At 35.9% G+C, this 25683-nt stretch overlaps 5 protein-coding genes and 1 long non-coding RNA gene across 6 annotated transcripts in view; 2 read left to right on the forward strand and 4 right to left on the reverse strand.

The window, feature by feature from the left end:
• Window positions 1–715: 715 nt before the first annotated feature.
• On the forward strand, window positions 716–1665 carry LOC141824872 (chlorophyll a-b binding protein 40, chloroplastic-like). The gene has a single exon (XM_074712205.1). It carries the CDS (start codon window positions 772–774, stop codon window positions 1573–1575), a length of 804 nt encoding a protein of 267 aa, XP_074568306.1. The 5' UTR covers window positions 716–771; the 3' UTR covers window positions 1576–1665.
• Window positions 1666–4201: 2536 nt separating this feature from the next.
• On the reverse strand, window positions 4202–4944 carry LOC141823710 (agglutinin alpha chain-like). The gene is made up of 3 exons (XM_074710967.1): window positions 4939–4944; window positions 4639–4869; window positions 4202–4537 (listed from the first exon to the last, which is right to left on the reverse strand). The coding sequence occupies exons 1-3, from the start codon at window positions 4942–4944 to the stop codon at window positions 4202–4204; spliced, it is 573 nt and encodes a 190-aa protein (XP_074567068.1).
• A 3217-nt stretch (window positions 4945–8161) lies between these two features.
• Window positions 8162–11523, reverse strand: LOC141823711 (jacalin-related lectin 3-like). The gene is made up of 6 exons (XM_074710968.1): window positions 11516–11523; window positions 11210–11399; window positions 10947–11085; window positions 9106–9212; window positions 8711–8935; window positions 8162–8434 (listed from the first exon to the last, which is right to left on the reverse strand). Exons 1-6 carry the CDS (start codon window positions 11521–11523, stop codon window positions 8162–8164), a joined length of 942 nt encoding a protein of 313 aa, XP_074567069.1.
• Window positions 11524–11623: 100 nt separating this feature from the next.
• LOC141822795 (uncharacterized) lies at window positions 11624–12755 on the forward strand. The gene is made up of 3 exons (XR_012601357.1): window positions 11624–11794; window positions 11937–12069; window positions 12689–12755. It is a non-coding gene; the product is annotated as an uncharacterized LOC141822795 (long non-coding RNA).
• A 5871-nt stretch (window positions 12756–18626) lies between these two features.
• Window positions 18627–21706, reverse strand: LOC141823712 (jacalin-related lectin 3-like). The gene is made up of 5 exons (XM_074710969.1): window positions 21701–21706; window positions 21379–21603; window positions 20854–21102; window positions 19060–19290; window positions 18627–18932 (listed from the first exon to the last, which is right to left on the reverse strand). Exons 1-5 carry the CDS (start codon window positions 21704–21706, stop codon window positions 18627–18629), a joined length of 1017 nt encoding a protein of 338 aa, XP_074567070.1.
• A 3358-nt stretch (window positions 21707–25064) lies between these two features.
• The window catches only part of LOC141823713 (jacalin-related lectin 3-like), a 1976-nt gene continuing 1357 nt past the window's right edge, over window positions 25065–25683 (reverse strand). The window contains exons 4-5 of the mRNA XM_074710971.1: window positions 25436–25664; window positions 25065–25312 (exon numbers count right to left, since the gene is read on the reverse strand). Of these exons, the coding sequence (XP_074567072.1) occupies window positions 25065–25312; window positions 25436–25664 (477 nt within the window). The remainder of the gene's footprint in view (window positions 25313–25435; window positions 25665–25683) is intronic.

Here is a 25683-nt window from a genome sequence, read left to right on the forward strand (position 1 = left end):
CTTTGGTCAACTTATTGGGAATCGCAAAGGTATTAATCCAGCTTCAATATTTTCAAGAAGTACGCAGGAGATTTGGAAGCTTATCAAGGACGATAAACCTCTTAAATTTAACGATTTAAAGGTAATATTCAATATGCTTTAATAATTACTTGATAAAAGATATAAAAATATTCATATCCTTGATGTTTTGTAGCCTTGTAGGTAATAATGTTGGATGAATATTGTAAAAGAATTGCTGATGAAAAATTCTTATCCTGCTATGATGAGATGAGCTTTAACCTTGGAAAATTTTTAAATTTAGTTTATATTTTTTAATATGCAATTATTGAAAATTAAAAATCATATCATTACCCTCTAATCAATTCATTTGCGCTAAAAAAAATACTACTAAATATTTATCAATTTTAATTTGTTGTATAAATAATGGATCAATATTACGAAGATACAATTCAAAAGTTTGGATATGAAGTCTCTATGATTCTTCATAAACCCTGAAAATTTGGGGAATCCAATCAACAAAAGACGTGTAAGATAGCAAAGTACCTACAAATCTCTGTGGCTCAGATTCCTGGATCACCATACCACGTATGCTCCAAAGATCTCACCCCGTCAAAGCACCCGCCAATGAGAGAAGAGATACAGATTCCACAAGATAACCAGAAATCAGATGGCCTTGGCTTTAAAACGACGCCCCAATTCCTATTCCAACTCCAAACGCAGCAGAATTAATTAGCCTTTGATCCAGCACCTCTCCTCCATCAATCTGCTCAAATGGCTTCCACCATGGCGCTCTCCTCCCCGTCCTTCGTCGGCAAGTCCGTCAAGCTCGCCCCCTCACTCTCCGACGGCCTTGGCGGCGGCGGCAGGTTCACCATGCGGAAGACCGGCGGCAGACCCAAACCAGCGGTGTCGGGGAGCCCCTGGTACGGTCCCGACCGCGTCAAGTATCTCGGCCCCTTCTCCGGCGAGCCCCCGTCCTACCTCACCGGCGAATTCCCCGGCGACTACGGGTGGGACACCGCCGGCCTCTCTGCTGATCCCGAGACGTTCGCCAAGAACCGGGAGCTGGAGGTGATCCACTGCCGGTGGGCCATGCTGGGCGCGCTGGGCTGCGTCTTTCCGGAGCTTCTCTCCCGCAACGGCGTCAAATTCGGCGAGGCGGTTTGGTTCAAAGCCGGGTCGCAGATTTTCTCCGAGGGCGGACTCGATTACCTCGGCAACCCGAGCCTGATCCATGCTCAGAGCATCCTGGCCATATGGGCGTCCCAAGTGGTGTTGATGGGCGCCGTGGAGGGGTACCGTATTGCAGGTGGCCCGTTGGGAGAGGTGGTCGACCCGCTCTACCCCGGAGGGAGCTTCGACCCACTGGGTCTCGCCGACGATCCCGAGGCTTTTGCGGAACTGAAGGTGAAGGAGATCAAGAACGGACGGTTGGCCATGTTTTCCATGTTCGGCTTCTTCGTGCAAGCCATTGTCACCGGCAAGGGGCCGCTGGAGAACCTGGCCGACCACTTGGCCGACCCGGTGAACAACAACGCATGGGCCTACGCCACCAACTTTGTTCCCGGCAAATGAAAAACGCCGTGTTGTGTTGAGATTGTAAACTGAGATGAGATGTACATTAATTAATGTGCCAATTGGAATGGGAATGTGTGAGCGAATTAATGGAAGTTTGTAAGCGAGACTCTGTTTTTGCAATTGCTCCTAGCTCCTCATGCATGTTTGACGAGAAATCAAAACCTGTCATCTTCAAACTCGTGTAGTTACAGATCGACTGTTATAGTTTTCAGGTTTAATTTACTCTTTCGTTCTCGCTCACGCAAGGAATGAACGTAACATAATCTAGATTTAAAAAACATCATGGAATGAAAAATATCATATAATATAATATATAGATTGCAAAAACATACAAAAGGTAAAGTTAAATATCAGACTGCACCTCCTGAAAGAAAGAGCTTTAATTTGTCACAAACAATCTTAATGACTAGCTAGCTAGCTAGATAATTAATATAAACAAAGAAAAAAAATTGGTCTGGATAGGATGTGCAACTAAGGAGAAGCTAAGTGTTTAATTAGCTTCTGGATAGACAAATTAATTAAGAAGTATCAGTCAATTCACTGTTAGGTATCGTTGATCAGTCAATTCACTGCTAGGTATCATTGTGTTCTGGTCGTGGCTTTATCTGTGTGTTATGGGACATCGATCATCTCGTCGATTTGGCAATTGGCCTGGGCCTGGGGAGTTCAGTTCCACTGCCAATTCCTATTACTTGCATTGCATTGCATAGGTATATATATATAGGGCGACGTGACGAGAAATTAAGAATAAGATCGATGTCTGTTCCATCCCAATTATATAATTGTCCCGTCCCTTTAATTTGGTTAGTGGGCGTGAATTCACCATCTGTTATGGAAGATGGCAGATGGCAATGTGAACAGCTAGAACAATCATGTATAGTTTAGCAAGTGCAATATATAACTTCGACACCAACCACGAACAGGAATCATTAAGACTACTGAATTAATTATAGTGCATTTAAGATTTTGATCACGAAAGGGAGATGAGAAGACGATGTGGATGCCCAGATGACCTTTAAACTATAGCAAACAGTGAATGCATGCAGCTGAAGATGAGAAGGCTGCGTGGGTATATATCAGAGGTCATCGTCAAGTAATCTTCAGTGGAGGACTGGAGGTACACAAAATATATAAATGACCTTTCAAAGAAATTTTAAAATGATCTAAAATTATTTTATTATACGATATTTTCTAAATGCATTTTCGATTAAGGGAACTAATGGAGAGTTAAGAGTTAATTAATAATGTGCATTGCAAAATACTTCGAAGGAAAAGAGTCTTCATGCGATTGACCATTAATGTCTACTTGTTTAGGAATAAATCAACTCCGATCTAGCAGAAACATTAACGTCTCGCAACCAGTAAAGATAATTCATTGATATGCATGCATGCTTACGTCCATCTTTGGAACACTTTTCTCTTCTGTTCCTGATGCAGAAAGCTGTTTGTGTAGGTTTTGGATTTCTTGCCTTTTATAATGTGCAGTAGGGATTTGAGGGCAACTTCCAAATGCAAAGTTTTGGAAGAGGTCTGTGAAATAAAAAAATTTGAACAAAAAATTCTAATTCACTGTGATTTGAGATTTTTAATTTAACAACAGTAGTGTAAATTCAAATTATTATTTCCCCCGAAATTAATCATGTGGATGAGGATAGTAAATAATTAACAATGAGATTTGAGGTTTGTAGAAAAATTTTATGATTTGGAGAAAATAGTAAATTTTTATATATTTGACGAAGATAAACTTTCCTACTTTTTCAACTTTAAGATTCAATTAATTACTTCTCTACTTTTCAACTTTATTAGATTAAATAAACGTGAAAGTTTCATCATTGCCAATATAATAAGGTTATAATAAAAAGATTGCCAATAAAAGGGAGGAACAAATTTAATTTTCTTAATTTAAAAATAATATCAATCTGTTTGATATAATGTAGTTAGGAATTTTATGGTTTGATAGGATGATAATGATGATTAACATTTAAATGTAGTTTACATAATTAAAACCAAGCCTATGTTTCATTGATGTCATTGACACAAGAAATGAGGATTTGCATCCGTTCTTGTAGAATGTGAAGATCGTTTGAATGTTAATTGGAAAAATATCTTGAAAGTCGATCACTTAACGTTCATAAGTTAGACCATCTACCTCCATTCCGAGAATTTAATTACATAAAAAAGAGTGAAGCAAATTCCCAATGCTTGTGTATGCTTTGGTAGGCCATGTAAACATATTTAATTAAAGAACTATGGAAGCAATATTCTCTGAAATTCCTTCTCACTAGATCATACGACTACTAAATTTGACCTCATTCAGTAATTTTCACTTTCACAAATGAGCAAGAGACTCTCACAACACTCAAAGAATCGAGCCGACGCCGGATTATATTCTTCCACACCAAGTCAATTTCTCTATAAAAAAAATCAACTGGCTGCCATGATATTGACTTAATTTAACGCACAAGAAAGGTAAAAACAAAATTACTTAAACAAAACCATTCACTAATGCTTCCCCAAAACTAATAGAACATGTAATAATCACGGCTGTGGCAATGCCGGAAGGATTCTTATGGCGGTGGCGGTGTCATTAAAAAAGATTTATTACTACATTAGATCTGGTTACTTAGGCGCCGGAGCGAGCGCGACGAATCCCGATAGGTACTGGAGGGTACTGAAAGCGTTTCAGATCCGAAATGTCGAGGTAAACGCCGATGGCAGTGAGGTACCTGGAGTTTGAAAAGCCGTGGAAACCGTAAAAGCTGCCGCCGGAGGAGAAGTCGAAGCTGAACGGCGTACCCTCTTCGCAGCCGAACGGTCCGAAGGAACCACGTTCGGTGTTGATGCAGAGCGACCTGATAACCGTGTAGCCGGTAGTATTTGCCACTCCGAAGTGTCCTCTAACGGAGGTAACCCGCTCGTAAGGCCCAAGGGCAACACTAGCAGGAAAATACTTTGTGAACTTAAAAATAGAATAGAAAGAATAAAATTTTATATATGTTAGACAATGTTTGAACGTTGACTACGATGACCACAATGGCAGCGAGAAACTAAATAACTTACGGAATAAAATTTATCGCCGCCACCGCCGTGCCTTGGAGCGAGTTTTACGTCTCCATTTTGTTCGTAGACTATTTGAATAGAGTTGATGGCATCTTCGCCGTAAGTGATGAGGATTTGCTTCACCCTTCCGTGGCCTGATTCATCCCAATTAGTGGAGTTGCTGCGCAAAGCGATCGAGCCTGCAGGCTCTGTTGAGGACTTAAAAATGACCCGGCCTGATAAGAACTTGACCTGCAAACGATATAAAGCGAGTAAATAAGAAGAGAAGGATCTAAGGAGGGAATTAATATGGATGCTTACGTCCATCTTTGAAACAGTTTTCCCTTCTGTTGCTAAGGCAATGAATTTGTTTGTGTTGTTTTGGGATTTCTTGCCTTATATAATGTGCATTTTAGATTTTGATCACGAAAGGGAGACGAGAAGACGACGTGGATATCGAGATGTGTTTAAACGTGAATGCATGCAACGGAAGATGAGAAGGCTGCGTGGGTATAAGAAGTCATCATTAATTAAGTAATCTTCCTTGGAGGTACACGAGATTTATAAATGACCTTTAAAAGCAATTTCAAAATGATCTAAAATTATTTTATTCTAACTGCATTTTCAATTAAGGGAACTAATGGAGAGTTAATTAATAATTAATGTAGGTGCATTACTGACAGGAATTAGCTATAATTTGTATAATTCAATGCAAGCATGCAGTTTAAAATTTGGATTATGCGGAAAATAAATAGACTTGGAATTAATGAAGAGAGTCTTCATGCGATTTAATTAAAGTTTCTTCTTTATGAATAAATCATGATCAAGCACAAATATTAACGTCGCTAGCTGCGATGCATGATACATAATTTAACCCACATTAATGAAGATAAGGATTTACATAAAAGTAACCATGCATTAATTTAACCATTGAAGTCGCTTCAATTCAATATGAAAAAACAGGGACCGGGGGTGGTAACTAAGAGAACTTTAATGAGCAAAGCACTATCGATCGAGCCCACCTCCCCAAGTCAATGTCTTTAAATAATGAAGAAACATCAACTTCACTCCCATGACATATACTTAAATTTAATGAAAATATACTATAATCCTTTGCATGAACTTATAGTACGTGCAGAAGTGGTGGCAGCGACGGTCAAGTTTCTCCGGCGATCGAGCACAATTAAAGAGCTAGGTGACGTAAACGGCGCCGATGTCAGGGAGTTGCGTAAATTAATTAAAGCCACGTAACTGGATCGATGGTGCACTACAAAAATATTATCAAATAGCAACGGACTATTTCCTATCCGGACGAACCATAATCAGGTCGATAGGCAAAACAGGGCGGTGGTCATGAACTGAAGGGAACGTTAACTGTTCGCCTGAGTGGTCGCCGCACTCTCCCACCAATGTTACCGGCCGGTAATTGAGGTAATTAATGCACTCACTGGAATCAGAACAACATTTGAATACGGCAAACAGTAGAAGGGAACTAATGGATAGTTAGTTAACAATGTAGAGCACAGGCAAGCACTAACTGTATAATTTGTTTTCAAAGCAACGCAATGACTCGGAGACCTTCTCTGTATAATTTGCAGATGATAAAAGCTATCTGTCCCCTGCAGTGTTTGAATGCATGAATTTAAAAGTTATTATAAATATAAGACAAATAATAGATCGATTAATAAATATTAATGCTGAATATGAAGAGATTAAAATATATACATTTTTATGATCGGTTTTATCATTGCATTTAATATTTAAGAGTTTAATGTTTAAATCAATAATTTATTAATACTGAATAAAACAAATATAAATGATTAATATTTGAATACTTGTGCTCATTATTGAATAGTATAAAAAAAAGAAGAAATTGTTTGATTTAAAAGTAAAGTATTTTTGCTTCCCTACTTTTCAACATTAAGATTAAATAAGTGAAAGTTTCATAAATAATTGGCAATATAATAGGGATATAATAACATGAAAAAAAAAAGAAGGAATATATTCCATTTTCTTCATTTAACAATAATATCAATATGTTTGATATAATACAGTTAAGAATTGTATGGTTTGGTATGATGATAATGATGATCAAAATTAAATGTAGTTTATATAATTAAAAATTGTGCCGTCACCACCATGCACGCCTTTATATAATTAAAGTGCATTTAAGATTTTGATCACGAAAGGGAGATGGAGATGGGAAGACGATGTGGATTCCCAGATGAGTTTAAACTATAGCAAACAGTGAATGCATGCAGCTGAAGATGAGAAGGCTGCGTGGGTATCAGAGGCCATCGTCAAGTAATCTTCAGTGGAGGTACACAAAATATATAAATGACCTTTCAAAGAAATTTTGAAATGATCTAAATTTTTTTTATTATACGATATTTTCTAAATGCATTTTCGATTAAGGGAACTAATGGAGAGTTAATTAATAATGTGCATTACAAAATACTTCGAAGGAAAAGAGTCTTCATGAGATTGACCATTAATGCCTACTTGTTTAGGAATAAATCAACTCCGATCTAGCAGAAACATTAACGTCTCGCCACCAGTAAAGATAATTCATTGATATGCATGCATGCAATTACGTCCATCTTTGGAACACTTTTCTCTTCTGTTCCTGATGGAGAAAGCTGTTTGTGTAGGTTTTGTATTTCTTGCCTTTTATAATGTGCAGTAGGGATTTGAGGGCAACTCCAATGTAAATTTTTTAAAGAGGTTTGTGAAATAAAAAAATTTTAATAAAAAATTTTAATCATTATGGATACGAAGTTTGAGATTTTTAATTTAAGAGAGTAGTAGTGAAAATTTAAACTGTTTTTTTCGAAATTAAACATGTGGATGAGGTTAGTAATAAATAAATAATAAAGTTTGGGATTTGTAAGGAGAGTTTTTATTATGGAGGGAATAGTAATTTTTATGTATTTAATGTGGCATATTGGAAACTAAAAAAAAACTCATTTAGAGTTTTACTTATTGGAGATGCCCTGAAAAGGTGTTGTAATATCGAGATCAAAACTATACGGAAACACTAGTGAATTCAACGGAAGATGCATGAGAAGCTATTTGTTCAAGGGAGTGTTTGAATGCATTTAAAAGTGATTATATATATGAGACAAACTATAGATCAATTGATAAAATTTAATGCTGAATATGAAGAGAGTAAAATACTTTTTAATGATTAGTTGTAACATGCATATATTTTTGAATAAAGGAGGGTCAGCTAACCATGTGCATTACAAGCAAGAACTAACTATATAATTAGTCTTCAATGCAACGAATTCACTCAAAGAGTTTCTCTGTCGTACGATTTGAGGCCATTGATCTCGTAGATGCTAATTGAATTTGAACATCAACATAAACGAAAATTTGGATCAATTTCTTTAGGAATACACCATCCACTCCGATCCGTTATTTATTTAAACATTCAAGACACTTAAAACGACGGGGGTCGAAATGCCGGGAAGGTTTTTCCGGCGACGGAGGACAAAGCCGGAATCTCGCCACTCTTATCTGACGACGATTTCTGAATGACGTTTCACGTTCGGAACGGCAAGTATACGCCAATGGAAGTGAGATGCGTGGAACTTGAGCTGCCGTGGAAGCTGCATAACGAGTCGCTGCCGTTGGAGTCGAATCTAAACGGCGTACCCATTTCGCTGCCGAAGGGTCCATATGAAGCAGTTTTAGAGCCACTCGGCCAAGCCGCAGTAGAGAACCGAAGAGACTTGATCACTACAGAGGGATTCAGGGATGTCGATCCGAAGTGTCCGCTGATAGAAGTAATGTAATGCCCGGTACCAAACCTTATCTGCTCACACAATATTTGAATTCAAAATGTAGAGGTTCGAAAATTTAAGTCGAAGTAAAAGACGATCATTAATTGGAAGAAAGATAATTGAAATAACAATGGAGAGATTAATCATTGGAAAGAAAGTGCCACTTCAGAATTCTCATGGTATAATTAAATGTGTGCGGGAAATAAAGAACAAGAACATTAACAAAAAGAACAAGAAGGGTAAGGGGGATTAATTTTGTGAGTTCATGAGTTGGTACGAGCTTCTTGGTTTGAAGCCTGCCTACTTACAGACGCAAAACAATTGCCATCGCCGCCGTGCCGATCAGCGAGTACCTCTTTTCCATTGCGCTCGTATACCATTTGTATAGAGTTGATAGCATCTGCAGAATAACTGATGAGGATCTGCTTCACCTTTCCGTAGCCTGCTTCATCCCACGTAGTAAACGAGGGCCCAAGATCCAAGTTTCCCCGTGGTCCAATCTTAAGAACGCGGTTGTTGTTTATGACATTGCTCTGCGACCATTTAAAATATAAGAAAGCCTGTAAAGCAATTGATAAATAACAAGGAACGAAGGAGAGGAGGATCAGTATTGAATGCATGATTGCTTACGCCCATCTTTGGAATCGTGTCCACTTCTGATCTTTATGCAGAAAGCTGTTTCTCTAAGTTGGGGATTTCTTGCCTTATATAGAGTGCGGAAGGGATCTGAAAAGACGACGATGTGCATATCGAGATCTTTGAATGCAGCGGATGATGAGAATACAAAGGCATTATTGCAGATGATAAAAGCTATTTGTCCAGAGCACTGTTTGAATGCATGCATTTAAAAGTTATTATAAATATAAGACAAATAATAGATCGATTAATAAACATTAATGCTGAATATGAAGAGATTAAAATACATTTTTATGATTGGGTTTAACATTGCATTTAATATTTAAGAGTTGAATGTTTAAATCAATAATTAATTAATACTGAATAAAACAAATATAAATGATTAATATTTGAATACTTGTGCTCATTATTGAATAGTTTAAAAACAAAAGAAGAAATTGTTTGATTTAAAAGTAAAGTATTTTGCTTCCCTACTTTTCAACATTAAGATTAAATAAGTGAAAGAGTCATATATAATTGGCAATATAATAGGGATATAATACAACATAAAAAAGGAAGGAATATATTCCATTTTCTTCATTTAACAAGAATATCAATATGTTTGATATAATATAGTTAGGAATTGTATGGTTTGGCATGATGATAATGAGATTAAAATTAAATGTAGTTTATATAATTAAAAATTGTGCCTTCACGGCCACCATGCACGCCTTTATATAATTAATGTGCATTTAAGATTTTGATAACGAAAGGGAGATGAGAAGACGATGTGGATGCCCAGATGAGTTTAAACTATAGCAAACAGTGCATGCATGCAGCTGAAGATGAGAAGGCTGCGTGGGAATCAGAGGCCATCGTCAAGTAATCTTCAGTGGAGGCACACAAAATATATAAATGACCTTTCAAAGAAATTTTAAAATGATCTAAAAATTATTTTATCATTCGATATTTTCTAAATGCATTTTCCATTAAAGGAACTAATGGAGAGTTAATTAATAATGTGCATTACAAAATACTTCGAAGGAAAAGAGTCTTCATGCGATTGACCATTAATGTCTACTTTAGGAATAAATCAATTACTCCGATCTAGCAGAAACATTAACGTCGCCACCAGTAAAGATAATTCATTGATATGCATGCATGCTTACGTGCATCTTTGGAACACTTTTCTCTTCTGTTCCTGATGCAGAAAGCTGTTGTGTAGGTTTTGGATTTCTTGCCTTTTATAATGTGTAGTAGGGATTTGAGGGCAACTCCGGATGTAAAATTTTTAAAGAGGTCTGTGAAATAAAAAAATTGAATAAAATTTTTTAATCATTATGGATATGAAGTTTGAGATTTTTAATTTAAGAGAGTAGTAGTGAAAATTTAAACTGTTTTTTTCGAAATTAAACATACGTGGATGAGGTTAATAATAAATAAATAATAAAGTTTGAGATTTGTAAGGAGATTATTTTTATTATGGAGGGAATAGTAAATTTTTATGTATTTAATGTGGCATATTGGAAACTAAAAAAACTCATTTAGAGTTTTAATTATTGGAGATGCCCTGAAAAGGTGTTGTAATATCGAGATCTAAAACTACGGAAACAGTAGTGAATTCAACGGAAGATGCATGGGAAGTTTTTGTTCAAGGGAGTGTTTGAATGCATTTAAAAGTGATTATATATATAAGACAAGCTATAGATCAATTGATAAAATTAATGTTGAATATGAAGAGAGTAAAATACTTTTTTATGATTGGTTGTAACATATTGCATTTAATATTTAAGAGTTTAATGTTTAAATCAACAATTTATTAATATTGGATAAAACAAATATAAATGATAAACATTTGAATACGTTTGCTCATTATTGAATAGTATAAAAAAATTTTTAAAAAGAAATTGTTTGATTTAAAAGGAAAACATTCTTGGCAGCCGAACGGTCCGAAGGAGCCAAGATTTGTCTTGAAGCAGAGCGACCGGATCACCGTTTCGTTGGTAGTGTTTGTCACTCCGAAGTGTCCTCTAACGGAAGTAAAGTGCTCGTTGGACGCAAGGCCAAACTGGCAGGATAATACTTTGTGAACTTAAAAATAGAATAGAAAGAATAAAAATTTATATATGTTAGACAATGTTTGAACGCTGACTACGACGACCACAATGGGAGGGAGAAACTAAATAACTTACGGCGTAAAATTTATCGCCGTCACCGCCGTGCCTTGGAGCGAGTTTTAAGTATAAAGGTAGTGCGTAGACTATTTGAATAGAATTGATGGCATCTTCGCCGTAAGTGATGAGGATTTGCTTCACCCTACGGAGGCCTGGTTCATCCCAATTAGTGGAGCTGCTGTTTCCTGCGAGCGAGACTGGCTCTGTTCTGGACTTAAAAATGACCCGGTGAACTTATTTAGAGTAACAAAATAAACAAACAAAATACAATACAGTTTTTAGTAATTTCCTCTTTCTTAGTCATGGAACAGCTGCTTTTATCACATTAACATACCCCACTTTCAATTAGAATGATACTAGCACTCTTCCGGCGTCCTCTCCCGGCGTCCTCCCGGCGAACTCTCCTCCGGCGTCCTCTCCTCCCGGCGTCCTCTCCTCCCGGCGTCCTCTCCTCCGGCGCACTTCAAAGTAAAAAAATGTTCGGATGGCTTCTTGGAATTCCCTTTCTCTGGACGTAACTTATCAGATCTTCGGATGGATCGCCTTCGTCGCCTGGTCCATAAGCTTCTACCCCCAGGCCATTCTCAATTTCAGGAGGAAAAGGTTCGATTTTTTTTTCTTTATCTGTTACCTTTTTTTACTTCAATCTCGATTTTTTTTCTTGGAATTGTTGGTTTTGATGGGTTTTAATGATGGTAGTGGGATTTTGTTTTGGATAGTGGACTGATTTCGTTGTTGATTTTAGCGTGGTAGGGTTGAACTTCGATTTTCTGGTTTTCAACATCACGAAGCACTCATCGTACCTCATTTACAATGCGGCCTTGTTCTTCAGTCCTGCGACCCGGAGGCAATACCGTGAGAAGTATGGTTGGGATGAGGTTGGTATTCTTTTATCAGAATAAAACCATTGTTGATCGGTTAGGTGAATCTGTTTATGTTATTCCGGAAAGGCACTAAGAGCTGCTGAAAGGGTAGTGGATATGTTAAAAGGATGGATGGATGGATGGATAAATAAACAAATAGATAGAGTTTGTTTTATCCTTCCATCCGTTCCGTTGGAAAGGATGAAATGATCCATCCATTTAGTTATCCTTTCACTTGTTGAAGATAAGTTAGAAGAAAGGCTAATTAAAATTTGATTAAAAAAAAGGCAAATAATACCCTTTTCACGACAAGTTGTATCCTCTCCTCTTTCTCATTTCATCCAACTAACTTCCACACAAAAATGTATGATCAATATATGGGTTCATCGTTCCATCCTTCAACTTATCTGTACCCACAAATAATCCCCATATGTTTCAATGCTTCATTCATTGACAATTTTATTGAAGATAAATGAATAGATTAAATTGCCTTCACTTGTGTTTGTTAAAATCAAGAAAACTTCCAATTCTTGCACCCTTGTCATTATTTTTACAAGCTGATCACCCGACCTCTTAATTGTTGAACTATTATTGATTACACATTAACTAACTTTTTTGTCATGCGGACTGCTAGTATCATTCTAATTGAAAGTGGGGTGAAACCATGTTAATGTGATAAAAGCAGCTGTTCCATGACTAAGAAAGAGGAAATTACTAAAAACTGTATTGTAATTTGTTTGTTTATTTTGTTACTCTAAATAAGTTCTTTATCCTAGCAAAAGATTCCTAGAAAAAGGAAAGTTTACTTCACTTGCATGGATTTCATATGATTCATGTAGCTGCAAATGATGTGGCTTTTTCTATATATGCTGTGGCACTTATAGCTTTCTACCTTTGTTGAACTTATAAGCCTATAATTGTCATTGTCTGCATCATTAATTTTTCATTTTTTAAGAAAGTCTAGAATTATATATTTTGGTCATCATTACCAGCAGGCTTTGGAATTATCTATCACTTCAAACTAATGGAATTATCTATTGATGTTTTATGCATGTATTGCTTATTCATCTATGCTATTATAACATGGAATTATCTATTGATGTTTTATGCAGGTATTGCTTATTCATCTATTAATATTTCATCTTTCAAAAAGACTTATATAACTGCTGTATATAAATTTAATGGTCGACATTGCAGTATATAAATTTAATGTTTGATGTGGATCAATAGCTGTCTGCAAGGTATGTTAGTATTTTTCAAATAGGTTGTTATAATTACATTATTACTAACCTGTCTTATTTTCTTTTTGTATGATCTTCTATTTTGGCTAGACTTGTTTTTGTAAGATTTTATATTTAGATATTGTATTCAAATGCACATTTTTCAAATAGGTTGTTATAATTAAATTATTACTAACCTATTTTTTATTGTCTTTTTGTAGGATCTTCTCATTTGGTTGGGCTTGTTTAGATAAGTTTTGATATATTATTGTATTTTGTGGGATCAGTATATCTAAAGATTTGTGTTGTATTCAGATATTATTGTATTCAGATTGTATTAATATTATATTCAGATATATTGACATGTCATCTATTCAAATATTGTATTAGTATTTTGTTTTATTATTATTGGGTTATTAATGTATTACTATTATATTTGTTTGATTGATAAACAAACAGGAAATTCAAAAAAAAATAAAATATATAAAAAAAATAAATTATTAGCGACGGAATGATAAATTCCGTCGCTAATAAATGCTTTTTTTTTAAATTTTTTTTAAAAATTAGAGACGGAATTTATATTCCTTCTCTAATTCTTAGAGACGGAAATAATAGTTCGTCGCTACTTTTAGCGACGGAAAAAACTTTCAGTCTCTAATTAGCGACGGAAAATAAAATTCCGTCGTTAAAGTGACATCAACGACGGAATTTTACGCGACGGACGATTTCCGTCGCTATTCGGTCGCTAAGCTCGATTAGCAGGCTTTGGAATTATCTATCACTTCAAACTAATGGAATTATCTATTGATGTTTTATGCATGTTTTGCTTATTCATCTATGCTATTATAACATGGAATTATCTATTGATGTTTTATGTAGGTATTGCTTATTCATCTATTAATATTTCATCTTTCAGAAAGACTTATATAACTGCTGTATATAAATTTAATGGTCGACATTGCAGTATATAAATTTAATGTTTGATGTGGATCAATAGCTGTCTGCAAGGTATGTTAGTATTTTTCAAATAGGTTGTTATAATTACATTATTACTAACCTTATTTTCTTTTTGTATGATCTTCTATTTTGGCTAGACTCGTTTTTGTAAGATTTTATATTTAGATATTGTATTCAGATATTGTATTCAAATGCACATTTTTCAAATATGTTGTTATAATTAAATTATTACTAACCTATTTTTATTGTCTTTTTGTAGGATCTTCTTATTTGGTTGGGCTTGTTTAGATAAATTTTTGATATATTATTGTATTTTGTGGGATCAGTGTATCTAAAGATTTGTGTTGTATTCAGATATTATTGTATTCAGATTGTATTAATATTGTATTCAGATATATTGACATGTCATCTATTCAAATATTGTATTAGTATTTTGTTTTATTATTATTGGGTTATTAATGTATTACTATTATATTTGTTTGATTGATAAACAAACAGGAAATTCAAAAAATAAATAAAATATATAAAAAAATAAATTATTAGCGACGGAATGATAAATTCCGTCGCTAATAAATGCTTTTTTTTTAAAAATTAGAGACAGAATTTATATTCCTTCTCTAATTCTTAGAGACAGAAATAATAGTTCGTCGCTACTTTTAGCGACGGAAAAAAATTTCAATCTCTAATTAGAGACGGAAAATAAAATTCCGTCGTTAAAGTGACATCAACGACGGAATTTTACGCGACGGACGATTTCCATCGCTATTCGGTCGCTAAGCTCGATTAGCGACCGAATAGCTACAGAAATCGTCCGTAGCTATTTGCTTTAATTTTTGTAGTGTCTGTCGCACGATCTGAGGCTTTTGATCTCGTAGATGCTAATTGAATTTTCACAACAACATAAACAGAAAGTTGGATCAATTTCTTTAGGAATACAACATCAACTCCGATCCGTTATTTATTTAAACATTAATTCAAGACACTTAAAACGACGGGGGTCGAAATGACGGGAAGGTTTTTACGGAGAGGGAGGGCAAAACCGTAATTTCGCCACTCTTATCTGACGACGATTTCTGAATGACGTTTCACGTTCGGAACGGCCAAGTATACGCCAATGGAAGTGAGATGCGTGGAGCTTGAGCTGCCGTGGAAGCTGCACAACGAGTCGATGCCGTTGGAGTCGAATCTAAACGGCGTGCCCATTTCGCTGCCGAAGGGGCCATAGGTTTTAGAGCCACTCGACGAAGACGCAGTAGAGAACCGAAGAGACTTGATCACTAGAGAGGGATTCAGGGATGTCGATCCGAAGTGTCCGCTGATAGAAGTAATGTAATGCCGGGGAGGAAACCTTATCTGCTCACACAATGTTTGAATTCAAACTGTAAAGGTTAGAAAATTTAAGTAGATGTAAAAGACGATGATTAATTGGAAGAAAGAGAATTGAAATGCCAATGGAGAGATTAATCTTTGGAAAGAAAGCACCACTTAAGAATTCTCATGATATAATTAAACGTGTGTGGGAAATAAAGAACATGAACATGAACAAAAAGAACAAGAAGGGTAAGGGGGATTAATTTTGTGAGTTCATGAGTTGGTATGAGCTTCTTGGTTTGAAGCCTGTCTACTTACAGACTCAAAAAAATTGCCATTGCCGCCGTGCCGATCAGCGAGTACCTCTGTTCCATTTAGTTCGTATATCATTTGTATAGAGTTGATGGCATCTGCAGAATAACTGATGAAGATCTGCTTCACCTCTCCGTAGCCTGCTTCATCCCACGTAGTAAACGAGGGCTCAGGATTCAAGTTTCCCAGTGGTCCAATCTTAAGAAAGAGGATGTTGTTTATGACATTGCTCTGCGACCATTTAAAATATAAGAAAGCTGATAGAGGAATTGAGAAATAACAAGGAACGAAGGAGAGAAGGATCAGTATTGTATGCATGATTGCTTACGCCCATATTTGGAATAGTGTTCTCTTCCGATCCTGATGCAGAAAACTGTTTCTCTAGGTTTGGGATTTCTTGCCTTATATAAAGTGCGGAAGGGATTTGAGAAGACGACGATGTGCATATCGAGATCTTTGAATGCAGCGGATGATGAGAAGACAAAGGCATTATTGCAGATGATAAAAGCTATTTGTCCAAAGCATTGTTTGAATGCATGCATTTAAAAGTTATTATAAATATAAGAAAAATAAAAGATCGATTAATAAACATTAATGCTGAATATGAAGAGATTAAAATACATTTTTATGATTGGGTTTAACATTGCATTTAATATTTAAGAGTTGAATGTTTAAATTAATAATTAATTAATGCTGAATAAAACAAATATAAATGATTAACATTTGAATACTTGTGCTCATTATTGAACAGTTTTTTTTTAAAAAAAAGAAGAAATTGTAATTGATTTAAAAGTAAAATATTTTTGCTTCCCTACTTTTCAACATTAAGATTAAATAAGTGAAAGTTTCATATAAAATTGGCAATATAATAGGGATATAATACAACATAAAAAAGAAAGGAATATATTCCATTTTCTTCATTTAACAATAATATCAATATGTTTGATATAATACAGTTAAGAATTGTATGGTTTGGTATGATGATAATGATGATCAAAATTAAATGTAGTTTATATAATTAAAAATTGTGCCGTCGCCACCATGCACGCCTTTATATAATTAATGTGCATTTAAGATTTTGATCACGAAAGGGAGATGGGAAGACGATGTGGATTCCCAGATGAGTTTAAACTATAGCAAACAGTGAATGCATGCAGCTGAAGATGAGAAGGCTGCGTGGGTATCAGGGGTCATCGTCAAGATATCTTTAGTGGAGGTACACAAAATATATAAATGACCTTTCAAAGAAATTTGAAAATGATCTAAAATTATTTTATCATACGATATTTTCTAAATGCATTTTCGATTAAGGGAACTAATGCAGAGTTAATTAATAGTCAATTAATAATGTGCATTATATTACTGACAGTGTTTAGGGGGATTAGGTGTAATTTGTATAGATGCAACGCATGCAGTTTAAAATTTGGATTTTGAGGAATATAAAAATACTTCGAAGGAAAAGAGTCTTCCTGCGATTGACCATTAATGTCTACTTGTTTAGGAATAAATCAACTCCGATCTAGCAGAAACATTAACGTCGCCACCAGTAAAGATGATTCATTGATATGCATGCATGCATGATTACGTCCATCTTTGGAACACTATATATTCTCTTCTGTTCCTGATGCAGAAAGCTGTTTGTGTAGGTTTTGGACTTAATCTTGCCTTTTATAAAGTGCAATCGGGATCCAAGGGCATCTCGAAATGCAAAGTTTTGGAAGAGGTCTGTGAAATAAAAAAATTGAACAAAAAATTCGAATCATTGTCATTTGAGATTTTTAATTTAACATCAGTAATGAAAATTAATCATGTGGATGAGGACAGTAATTAATTAACAATGATATTTGAGGTTTGTAGAAAAATTTTATGATTTGGAGAAAATAGTAAATTTTTGTATATATATTTGACGATACTTTCCTAATTTTTTTTTCTACTTTTCAACTTTATGATTAAATGCGTGAAATATTCATCATGGCCAATATAATAAGAATATAATAAAAAGATAAAAAGTGAGGAATAAATTTAATTTTCTTAATTTAAAACTAATATCAGTATGTTTGATACAAAATAGTTAGGAATTATATGGTTTGATAGGATGATAATGATGATTAACATTTAAAAGTAGTTTACATAATTAAAACCATGCAGATGTTTCATTGATGTCATATATTGACAGAAGAAATTAGGATTTGCATCCATTATTGTAGGATGAAGAGTTTGAATTTTAATAGGAAAAATATTTTGAAAGTAGATCACTTAACGTGCATAAATTATACCATTATATCTCCATTGTGAACACTATATTGGAATTATATATAAAAAAAAGTGATGCAAATTCCCAATGCTTATGTATGCTTTGGTAGGCCATGTGAGCATATTTAATTAAAGCAACATGGCAGCAATATTCTCTTGGAATTCCTTCTCACTAGATCATACGACTATAAAGGCGACCTCATTCAGTAATTTTCACTATGACAAAATGAGCAAGAGACTTTCACAAAACTCAAAGGATCGAGCCGACGCTGGATTAAATTCTTCCACACCAAGTCAATTTCTCTATAAAAAAACCAACTGGCTGCCATGATAATGACTTAATTTAACGAACAAGAAAGGTAAAAACAAAATTACTTAAAAAAAAACCATTCATTAATGCTTCCACAAAACTAATAGAACATGCATGCATGTAATAATCACGGCTGTGGCAATGCCGGAAGGATTCTTCTGTCAGTGGCGGTGTCAGTAAAAAAGATTCATTACTACATTTAGATCTGGTCACTTAGGCGGCGGCGCTACGACTCTCGGTTCTTGAGGGTACTGAAAGCGTTTCAGATCCGAAATGTCGATGTAAACGCCGATGGCAGTGAGATTCCAGGAGTTGGAAGAGCCGTGGAAACCGTAAAAGCTGCCGCTGGAGGAGAACTCGAAGCTGAACGGCGTACCCTCTTGACAGCCGAACGGCCCGAAGGAGCCAAGATTGGTGTCGAAGCAGAGCGACCTGATCACCGTGTAGTTGGTAGTTTTTATCACTCCGAAGTGTCCTCTAACGGAGGTAAAGCGCTCGTTGGACCCAAGGCCAAACTGGCAGGAAAATATTTTGTGAACTTAAAAATAATAGAATTGAAAGAATAAAAATTTATATATGTTAGACAATGTTTGAACGTTGACTACAATGACCACAATGGGAGCGAGAAACTAAATAACTTACGGAGTAAAATTTAACGCCGCCACCGCCGTGCCTTGGAGTGAGTTTTACATCTCCATTTTGTTCGTAGACTATTTGAATAGAATTGATGGCATCTTCGCCGTAAGTGATGAGGATTTGCTTCACCCTTCCGTGGCCTGATTCATCCCAATTAGCGAAGCTGTTGCCCCAAGCGATCGAGACTGCAGGCTCTGTTCTGGACTTAAAAATGACCCGGCCTGATAAGAAATTGACCTGCAAACGATATAAAGCGAGTAAATAAGAAGAGAAGGATCAAAGGAGGGAATTCATATGGATGCTTACGTCCATCTTTGAAACAGTTTGATCTTCGTTTCCTAAGGCAATGAATTTGTTTGTGTTGGTTTGGAATTTCTTGCCTTATATAATGTGCATTTTAGATTTTGGTCCCGAAAAGAAGATGAGAAGACTACGTGGACATCGAGATTGGTTAAACTATAGCAAACAGTGAGTGCATGCAGCGGAAGACGAGAAGGCAACGTGGGTATCAGAAGTCATCATTAATTAAGTAATCTTCATTGGAGGTACACCAGATTTATAAGTGACCTTTCAAAGCAATTTCAAAATGATCTAAAATTATTTTATTCTAACTGCATTTTCAATTAAGGGAACTAATGGAGATTTAATTAATAAGTAATGTAGGTGAATTACTGACAGGGATTAGCTGTAATTTGCATAATTTAATGCAACGCATGCAGTATAAAATCTGGATTTTGAGGAAAATAAATAGACTTGGAATTAATGAAGAGAGTCTTAATGCGATTAATTTAAAGTTTCTTCTTTAGGAATAAATCATGATCATCCACAAATATTAACGTCGCTGCCATGCATGATACATATTTAACCCACATTAATGAGCCAAGCACTATCGATATTTTTTTAATTATACGATATTTTTTTACTGCATTTTCAATTAAGGGAACTAATCGAGAGTAGATTAATAATTAACGTAGGTGCATTACTTACGGGGATTAATTAACTGTAATTTGTATAATTCAATGTAAGGCTTTCAGAATAAAATTTGGATTTTGAGAAATATAAATAGACATGGTATTAACGAAGAGAGCCTTCGTGCGATTTACAATTAAAGTCTTATTATTTAGCAAGAAATCAAATTTATCCATGCATTTAATTTAGACATTCAAGTCACTTCATTATTCATTCAAAAATTATACTATAATCCTTTTCATGAACATATAGCACGTGCAGGAGTGGCAGTGCCGGTCAAGTTTCTCAGGCGAGAGGCCCGGCCGACCGCTGGTGAGAAACAGCTCGGTGGTTACTAACACAAGGGAATAATCACCGGAGTGGTCGCCGGCACTCTCCCCCCTTAAGTGAACGTTAAATGCGGCAATGCACTCGTAGGAACCCAAACAACATTTGAATACGCCAAACAGTTGATTAATATTCAGGGAAATAAAGGAGGGTTAGCTAACCATGTGCATTACAGGCACGAACTAACTGTCTAATTAATTAGTCTTCATGAATGCAACGAAATCACTCGAAGAGTTTCTCTGTCGTACGATCTGAGGCTATTGATCTCGTGGATGCTAATTGAATTTGCACATCAACAAAAACGGAAAGTAGGATCAATATCTTCAGGAGTAAAACATCAACTACACGGACAGTTATTTATTTAATCATCCAAGACACTTAAACTGACGGGGGTCGCAATTCCGGGTTGGTTTTTCCGGGGATAGAGCACAAAGCCGGAATCTCGCCACTCTTATCAGACGACGATTTCTGAATGACGTTTCACGTTCGTAACGGCAAGTATACGCCAATGGAAGTGAGATGCGTGGAGCTTGAGCTGCCGTGGAAGCCGCATAACGAGTCGCTGCCGTTGGATTCGAATCTAAACGGCGTACCCCTTTCGCTGCCGAAGGGTCCATATGAAGAAGTTCTAGAGCCACTCGGCCAAGACGCAGTAGAGAACCGAAGAGACTTGATCACTACAGAGGGATTCAGGGATGTCGATCCGAAGTGTCCGCTGATAGAAGTAATGTAATGCCCGGTACCAAATCTTATCTGCTCACACAATGTTTGAATTCAAAATGTAGAGGTTAGAAAATTCAAGTCGATGTAAAAGACGATCATTAATTAGAAGAAAGATAATTGAAATACCAATGGAGAGATTAATCTTTGGAAAGAAAGTGCCACTTCAGAATTCTGATGATATGATTAAATGTGTGTGGGAAATAAAGAACATGAACATGAACAAAAAGAACAAGAAGGGTAAGGGGGATTAATTTTGTGAGTTCATGAGTTGGTACGAGCTTCTTGGTTTGAAGCCTGCCTACTTACAGACTCAAAAAAATTGCCATCGCCGCCGTGCCGATCAGCGAGTACCTCTTTTCCATTTAGCTCGTATACCATTTGTATAGAGTTGATAGCATCTGCAGAATAACTGATGAGGATCTGCTTCACCTTTCCGTAGCCTGCTTCATCCCACGTAGTAAACGAGGGCCCAAGATCCAGGTTTCCCCGTGGTCCAACCTTAAGAACGAGCTTGTTGTTTATGATATTGCTCTGCGACCATTTAAAATATAAGAAAGCTGACAAAGCAATTGAGAAATAACAAGGAACGAAGGAGAGAAGGATCAGTATTGTATGAATGATTGCTTACGGCCATATTTGGAATAGTGTTCTCTTCCGATCCTGATGCAGAAAGCTGTTTCTCAAGGTTTGGGATTTCTTGCCTTATATAGAGTGCGGAAAGGATGTGAAAATTAAGACGACGATGTGCATATCGAGATCTTTGAATGCAGCGCGCGGATGATGAAAGGACAAATGCATTATTGCAGATGATAAAAGCTATTTGTCCAAAACATTGTTTGAATGCATGCATTTAAAAGTTATTATAAATATAAGACAAATAATAGATCGATCGATTAATAAACATTAATGCTGAATATAAAGAGATTAAAATACATTTTTATGATTGGGTTTAACATTGCATTTAATATTTAAGAGTTGAATGTTTAAACCAATAATTAATTAATACTGAATAAAACAAATATAAATGATTAATATTTCAATACTTGTGCTCATTATTGAATAGTTTAAAAACAAAAGAAGAAATTGTTTGATTTAAAAGTAAAGTATTTTTGCTTCCCTACTTTTCAACATTAAGATTAAATAAGTGAAAGTTTCATATATAATTGGCAATATAATAGGGATATAATACAACATAAAAAAGGAAGGAATATATTCCATTTTCTTCTTTTAACAATAATATCAATATGTTTGATATAATATAGTTAGGAATTGTATGGTTTGGTATGATGATAATGATGATCAAAATTAAATGTAGTTTATATAATTAAAAATTGTGCCGTCACCACCATGCACGCCTTTATATAATTAATGTGCATTTAAGATTTTGATCAAGAAAGGGAGATGAGAAGACGATGTGGATGCCCAGATGAGTTTACAGTATAGCAAACAGTGAATGCATGCAGCTGAAGATGAGAAGGCTGCGTGGGTATCAGAGGTCATCGTCAAGTAATCTTCAGTGGAGGTGCACAAAATATATAAATGACCTTTTGTTATGGTCGTATACGAGCGCGGTTAGTCGAGTCAGACGGAAGATTTCAGGTGCGGGATCAGGACCGGAAGTATGGACCGATCCGAGTCCTCTGAAACCGCCAAATCGAGTCCTCCTAAATCGTCGAGCCGAACCCTCACGAATTTTACCCTGTCGGGACACTGGTATCAAACCGCATCCAGCTCACTCGGCTCAGACAATTCCTATACTAGCTCCCGCCTCTTCACACCACTTCAGCGGGATCTCTTCGGTCCTCCTTCCCCTGATAACACCCCCGGGCTGCCCGGATGAATCTAGTCGGTTCGGCTCCTTGCCGCCTAGGTCATTTATTATACTCCCGACAGGGTCCGCTTGACTCGAGCTCTCTACTGGACTAATGCTCCCATAGGTCGAGCCGAATCATATGTCTAAAGACCCCTTTAGCCGATCCGATAGCACACAGGTATACTGCCGAGCCGGGGCAATTCCCATCTGCCCTCCACGTCACTAGCCTATTCTAATCATGGGAAAGACCACTCTCCTATCGTACGACTATGAATGTTTTCCAGACACTGCTGCAGCTCATCATGACAAATCTCTAAAAGATATTGGAACATACTTCCTTAAATGCAAGTCAGCGACTGGACATCCTTCCTCCTCTCTCACGAACTGACTTAAGCATCGGAGTGGTCGCGCCAGGACACTCCTGACCTTCCATCTTACAGTTGTCGTGTCTGCAGGTGCTCCCCTCAAACCCTTCTCTCCAACCTCATTCCAGCTCCTCAGGGCCTTGGTGCTGAAGAAGACGGTCGAAGCTTCATATCTCAACAGGAACACCTTTCAAAGAAAATTTAAAATTATCTAAAATTATTTTATTATACGATATTTTCTAAATGCATTTTCGATTAAGGGAACTAATGGAGAGTTAATTAATAGTTAATTAATAATGTGCATTACAAAATACTTCGAAGGAAAAGAGTCTTCATGCGATTGACCATTAATGTCTACTTGTTTAGGAATAAATCAACTCCGATCTAGCAGAAACATTAACGTCGCCACCAGTAAAGATAATTCATTGATATGCATGCATGCTTACGTCCATCTTTGGAACACTTTCTCTTCTGTTCCTGATGCAGAAAGGTGTTTGTCTAGGTTTTGTATTTCTTGCCTTTTATAATGTGCAGTAGGGATTTGGGGGCAACTCCAATGTAAAATTTTTAAAGAGGTTTGTGAAATAAAAAAACTTGAATAATTTTTTTTAATCATTATGGATATGAAGTTTGAGATTTTTAATTTAAGAGAGTAGTAGTGAAAATTTAAACTGTTTTTTTCGAAATTAAACATACGTGGATGAGGTTAATAATAAATAAATAATAAAGTTTGAGATTTGTAAGGAGATTTTTTTATTATGGAGGGAATAGTAAATTTTTATGTATTTAATGTGGCATATTGGAAACTAAAAAAACTCATTTAGAGTTTTAATTATTGGAGATGCCCTGAAAAGGTGTTGTAATATCGAGATCTAAAACTACGGAAACAGTAGTGAATTCAACGGAAGATGCATGGGAAGTTTTTGTTCAAGGGAGTGTTTGAATGCATTGAAAAGTGATTATATATATAAGACAAGCTATAGATCAATTGATAAAAGTAATGTTGAATATGAAGAGAGTAAAATACTTTTTATGATTGGTTGTAACATATTGCATTTAATATTTAAGAGTTTAATGTTTAGTTCAACAATTTATTAATATTGGATAAAACAAATATAAATGATTAACATTTGAATACGTTTGCTCATTATTGAATAGTATAAAAAAAAAAGAAATTGTTTGATTTAAAAGGAAAATATTCTTACTTCCCTACATTTTCAATTAACTTTAAGATTAAATTACTTCCTTACTCTTCAACTTTAGGATTAAATATGTGAAAGTTTCATGATTGCCAATATAATAGGGATACGATAAAAAGTTAAAAAGGGAGGAATATATTTAATTTTCTTCATTTAAAAATAATATAATATGGGTTGATACGATGATAATGATGATCAAACATTTAAATGTAGTTTACATAATTCAAACCTTGCGTACGTTTCATTAATGTTGTTGCCACAATAAATGAGATTTGCATCCGTTCTTGTAGAATGAAGATCGTTTGAATCTTAGTTGGAAAAATATTTTGAAAGTCAATCTCTTAACGTAAATAAGTTAGACCATCTACCGACATTCTGAACATTTGAATTACAAAAAACAGGTGATGCAAATTCCCAATGCTCGCGTATGCTTTGGTACGTCATGATATTGGCTTAATTTAATGCACAAGGTAAAAAAATTACTAACAGTAACCATTCATTAATGCTTCCCCAAAAAAGAGAACATGCAATAATCACGACGGTGGCAATGCCGGAAGGCTTCTTCTGGCAGTGGCGGTGTCATTCAAAAAGATTTATTAATAGATTTAGATCTGGTTACTTAGGCGGCGGCGCGCCGACTCTCGGTTCTGGAGGGTACTGAAAGCGTTTCAGATCCGAAACGTCTAGGTAAACGCCGATGGCAGTGAGATACATGGAGTTGGAGCAGCCGTGGAAGCCGTAAAAGCTGCTGCTGGAGGGGATGTCGAAGCTAAACGGCGTGCCTTCTGCGCAGCCGACCGGCCCGAAGGAGCCAAGGTTGGTGTCCAAGCGGAGCGACCTGATCACCGTGTAGTTGGACGAATCTGCCAAGACAATATGTGAATGTAAAAGTTGAATAGAAAAAAAATAAAGATTTTACAAATATAAATGTTAGACAATTTTTGAACGTTGACTACGACGACCACGAGGATGAGAAACTAAATAACTTACGGAGTAAAAATTATCGCCGTCACCGCCGTGCCTCGGAGCGAGTTTTAGCTTTTCATTTTGTTCGTAGACCATTTGGATCGAGTTGATGGCATCCATGCCATAAGTGATAAGGATCTGCTTCACCCTTCCTTCGCCTGGTTCTTCCCAATTTGTGGAGGTTTCATCGAGCAAGGCTCGCTTTGTTCCGAGCTTAACATTAATGATCTTGCCGTATAAGATTTTGACCTGCAAGCAATTGAAATAC

Source organism: Curcuma longa, chromosome 3, assembly GCF_044706935.1.
Source record: "Curcuma longa cultivar G26 ecotype Majalengka, Jawa Barat chromosome 3, ITB_CL_G26_1.1, whole genome shotgun sequence".
NCBI lineage: Eukaryota > Viridiplantae > Streptophyta > Magnoliopsida > Zingiberales > Zingiberaceae > Curcuma > Curcuma longa.

Bases quoted from the DNA above. Each gene is read 5' to 3' on its own strand.
- LOC141823711 (XM_074710968.1), bottom strand. The intron at 9,213-10,946 runs GTTTTCCTTTTA...CTGGACAAATAG, and splicing joins ACCGTTCGGCTGCCAAGAAT to CTTTTATCATCTGCAATAAT. The intron at 8,936-9,105 runs GCAAGAAATCCC...AAATGGTCGCAG, and splicing joins CCTTCCGCACTCTATATAAG to AGCAATGTCATAAACAACAA.
- LOC141824872 (XM_074712205.1), top strand. From the start codon at position 772: ATGGCTTCCACCATGGCGCTCTCCTCCCCGTCCTTCGTCGGCAAGTCC.
- LOC141823710 (XM_074710967.1), bottom strand. The intron at 4,538-4,638 runs GTAAGTTATTTA...TCTATTTTTAAG, and splicing joins GCGGCGATAAATTTTATTCC to TTCACAAAGTATTTTCCTGC.
- LOC141823712 (XM_074710969.1), bottom strand. The intron at 21,103-21,378 runs GTAAGTAGGCAG...TTGTGTGAGCAG, and splicing joins ATGGCAATTTTTTTGAGTCT to ATAAGATTTGGTACCGGGCA. The intron at 19,291-20,853 runs GTATACTTGCCG...TATCGTTTGCAG, and splicing joins CGCATCTCACTTCCATTGGC to GTCAATTTCTTATCAGGCCG.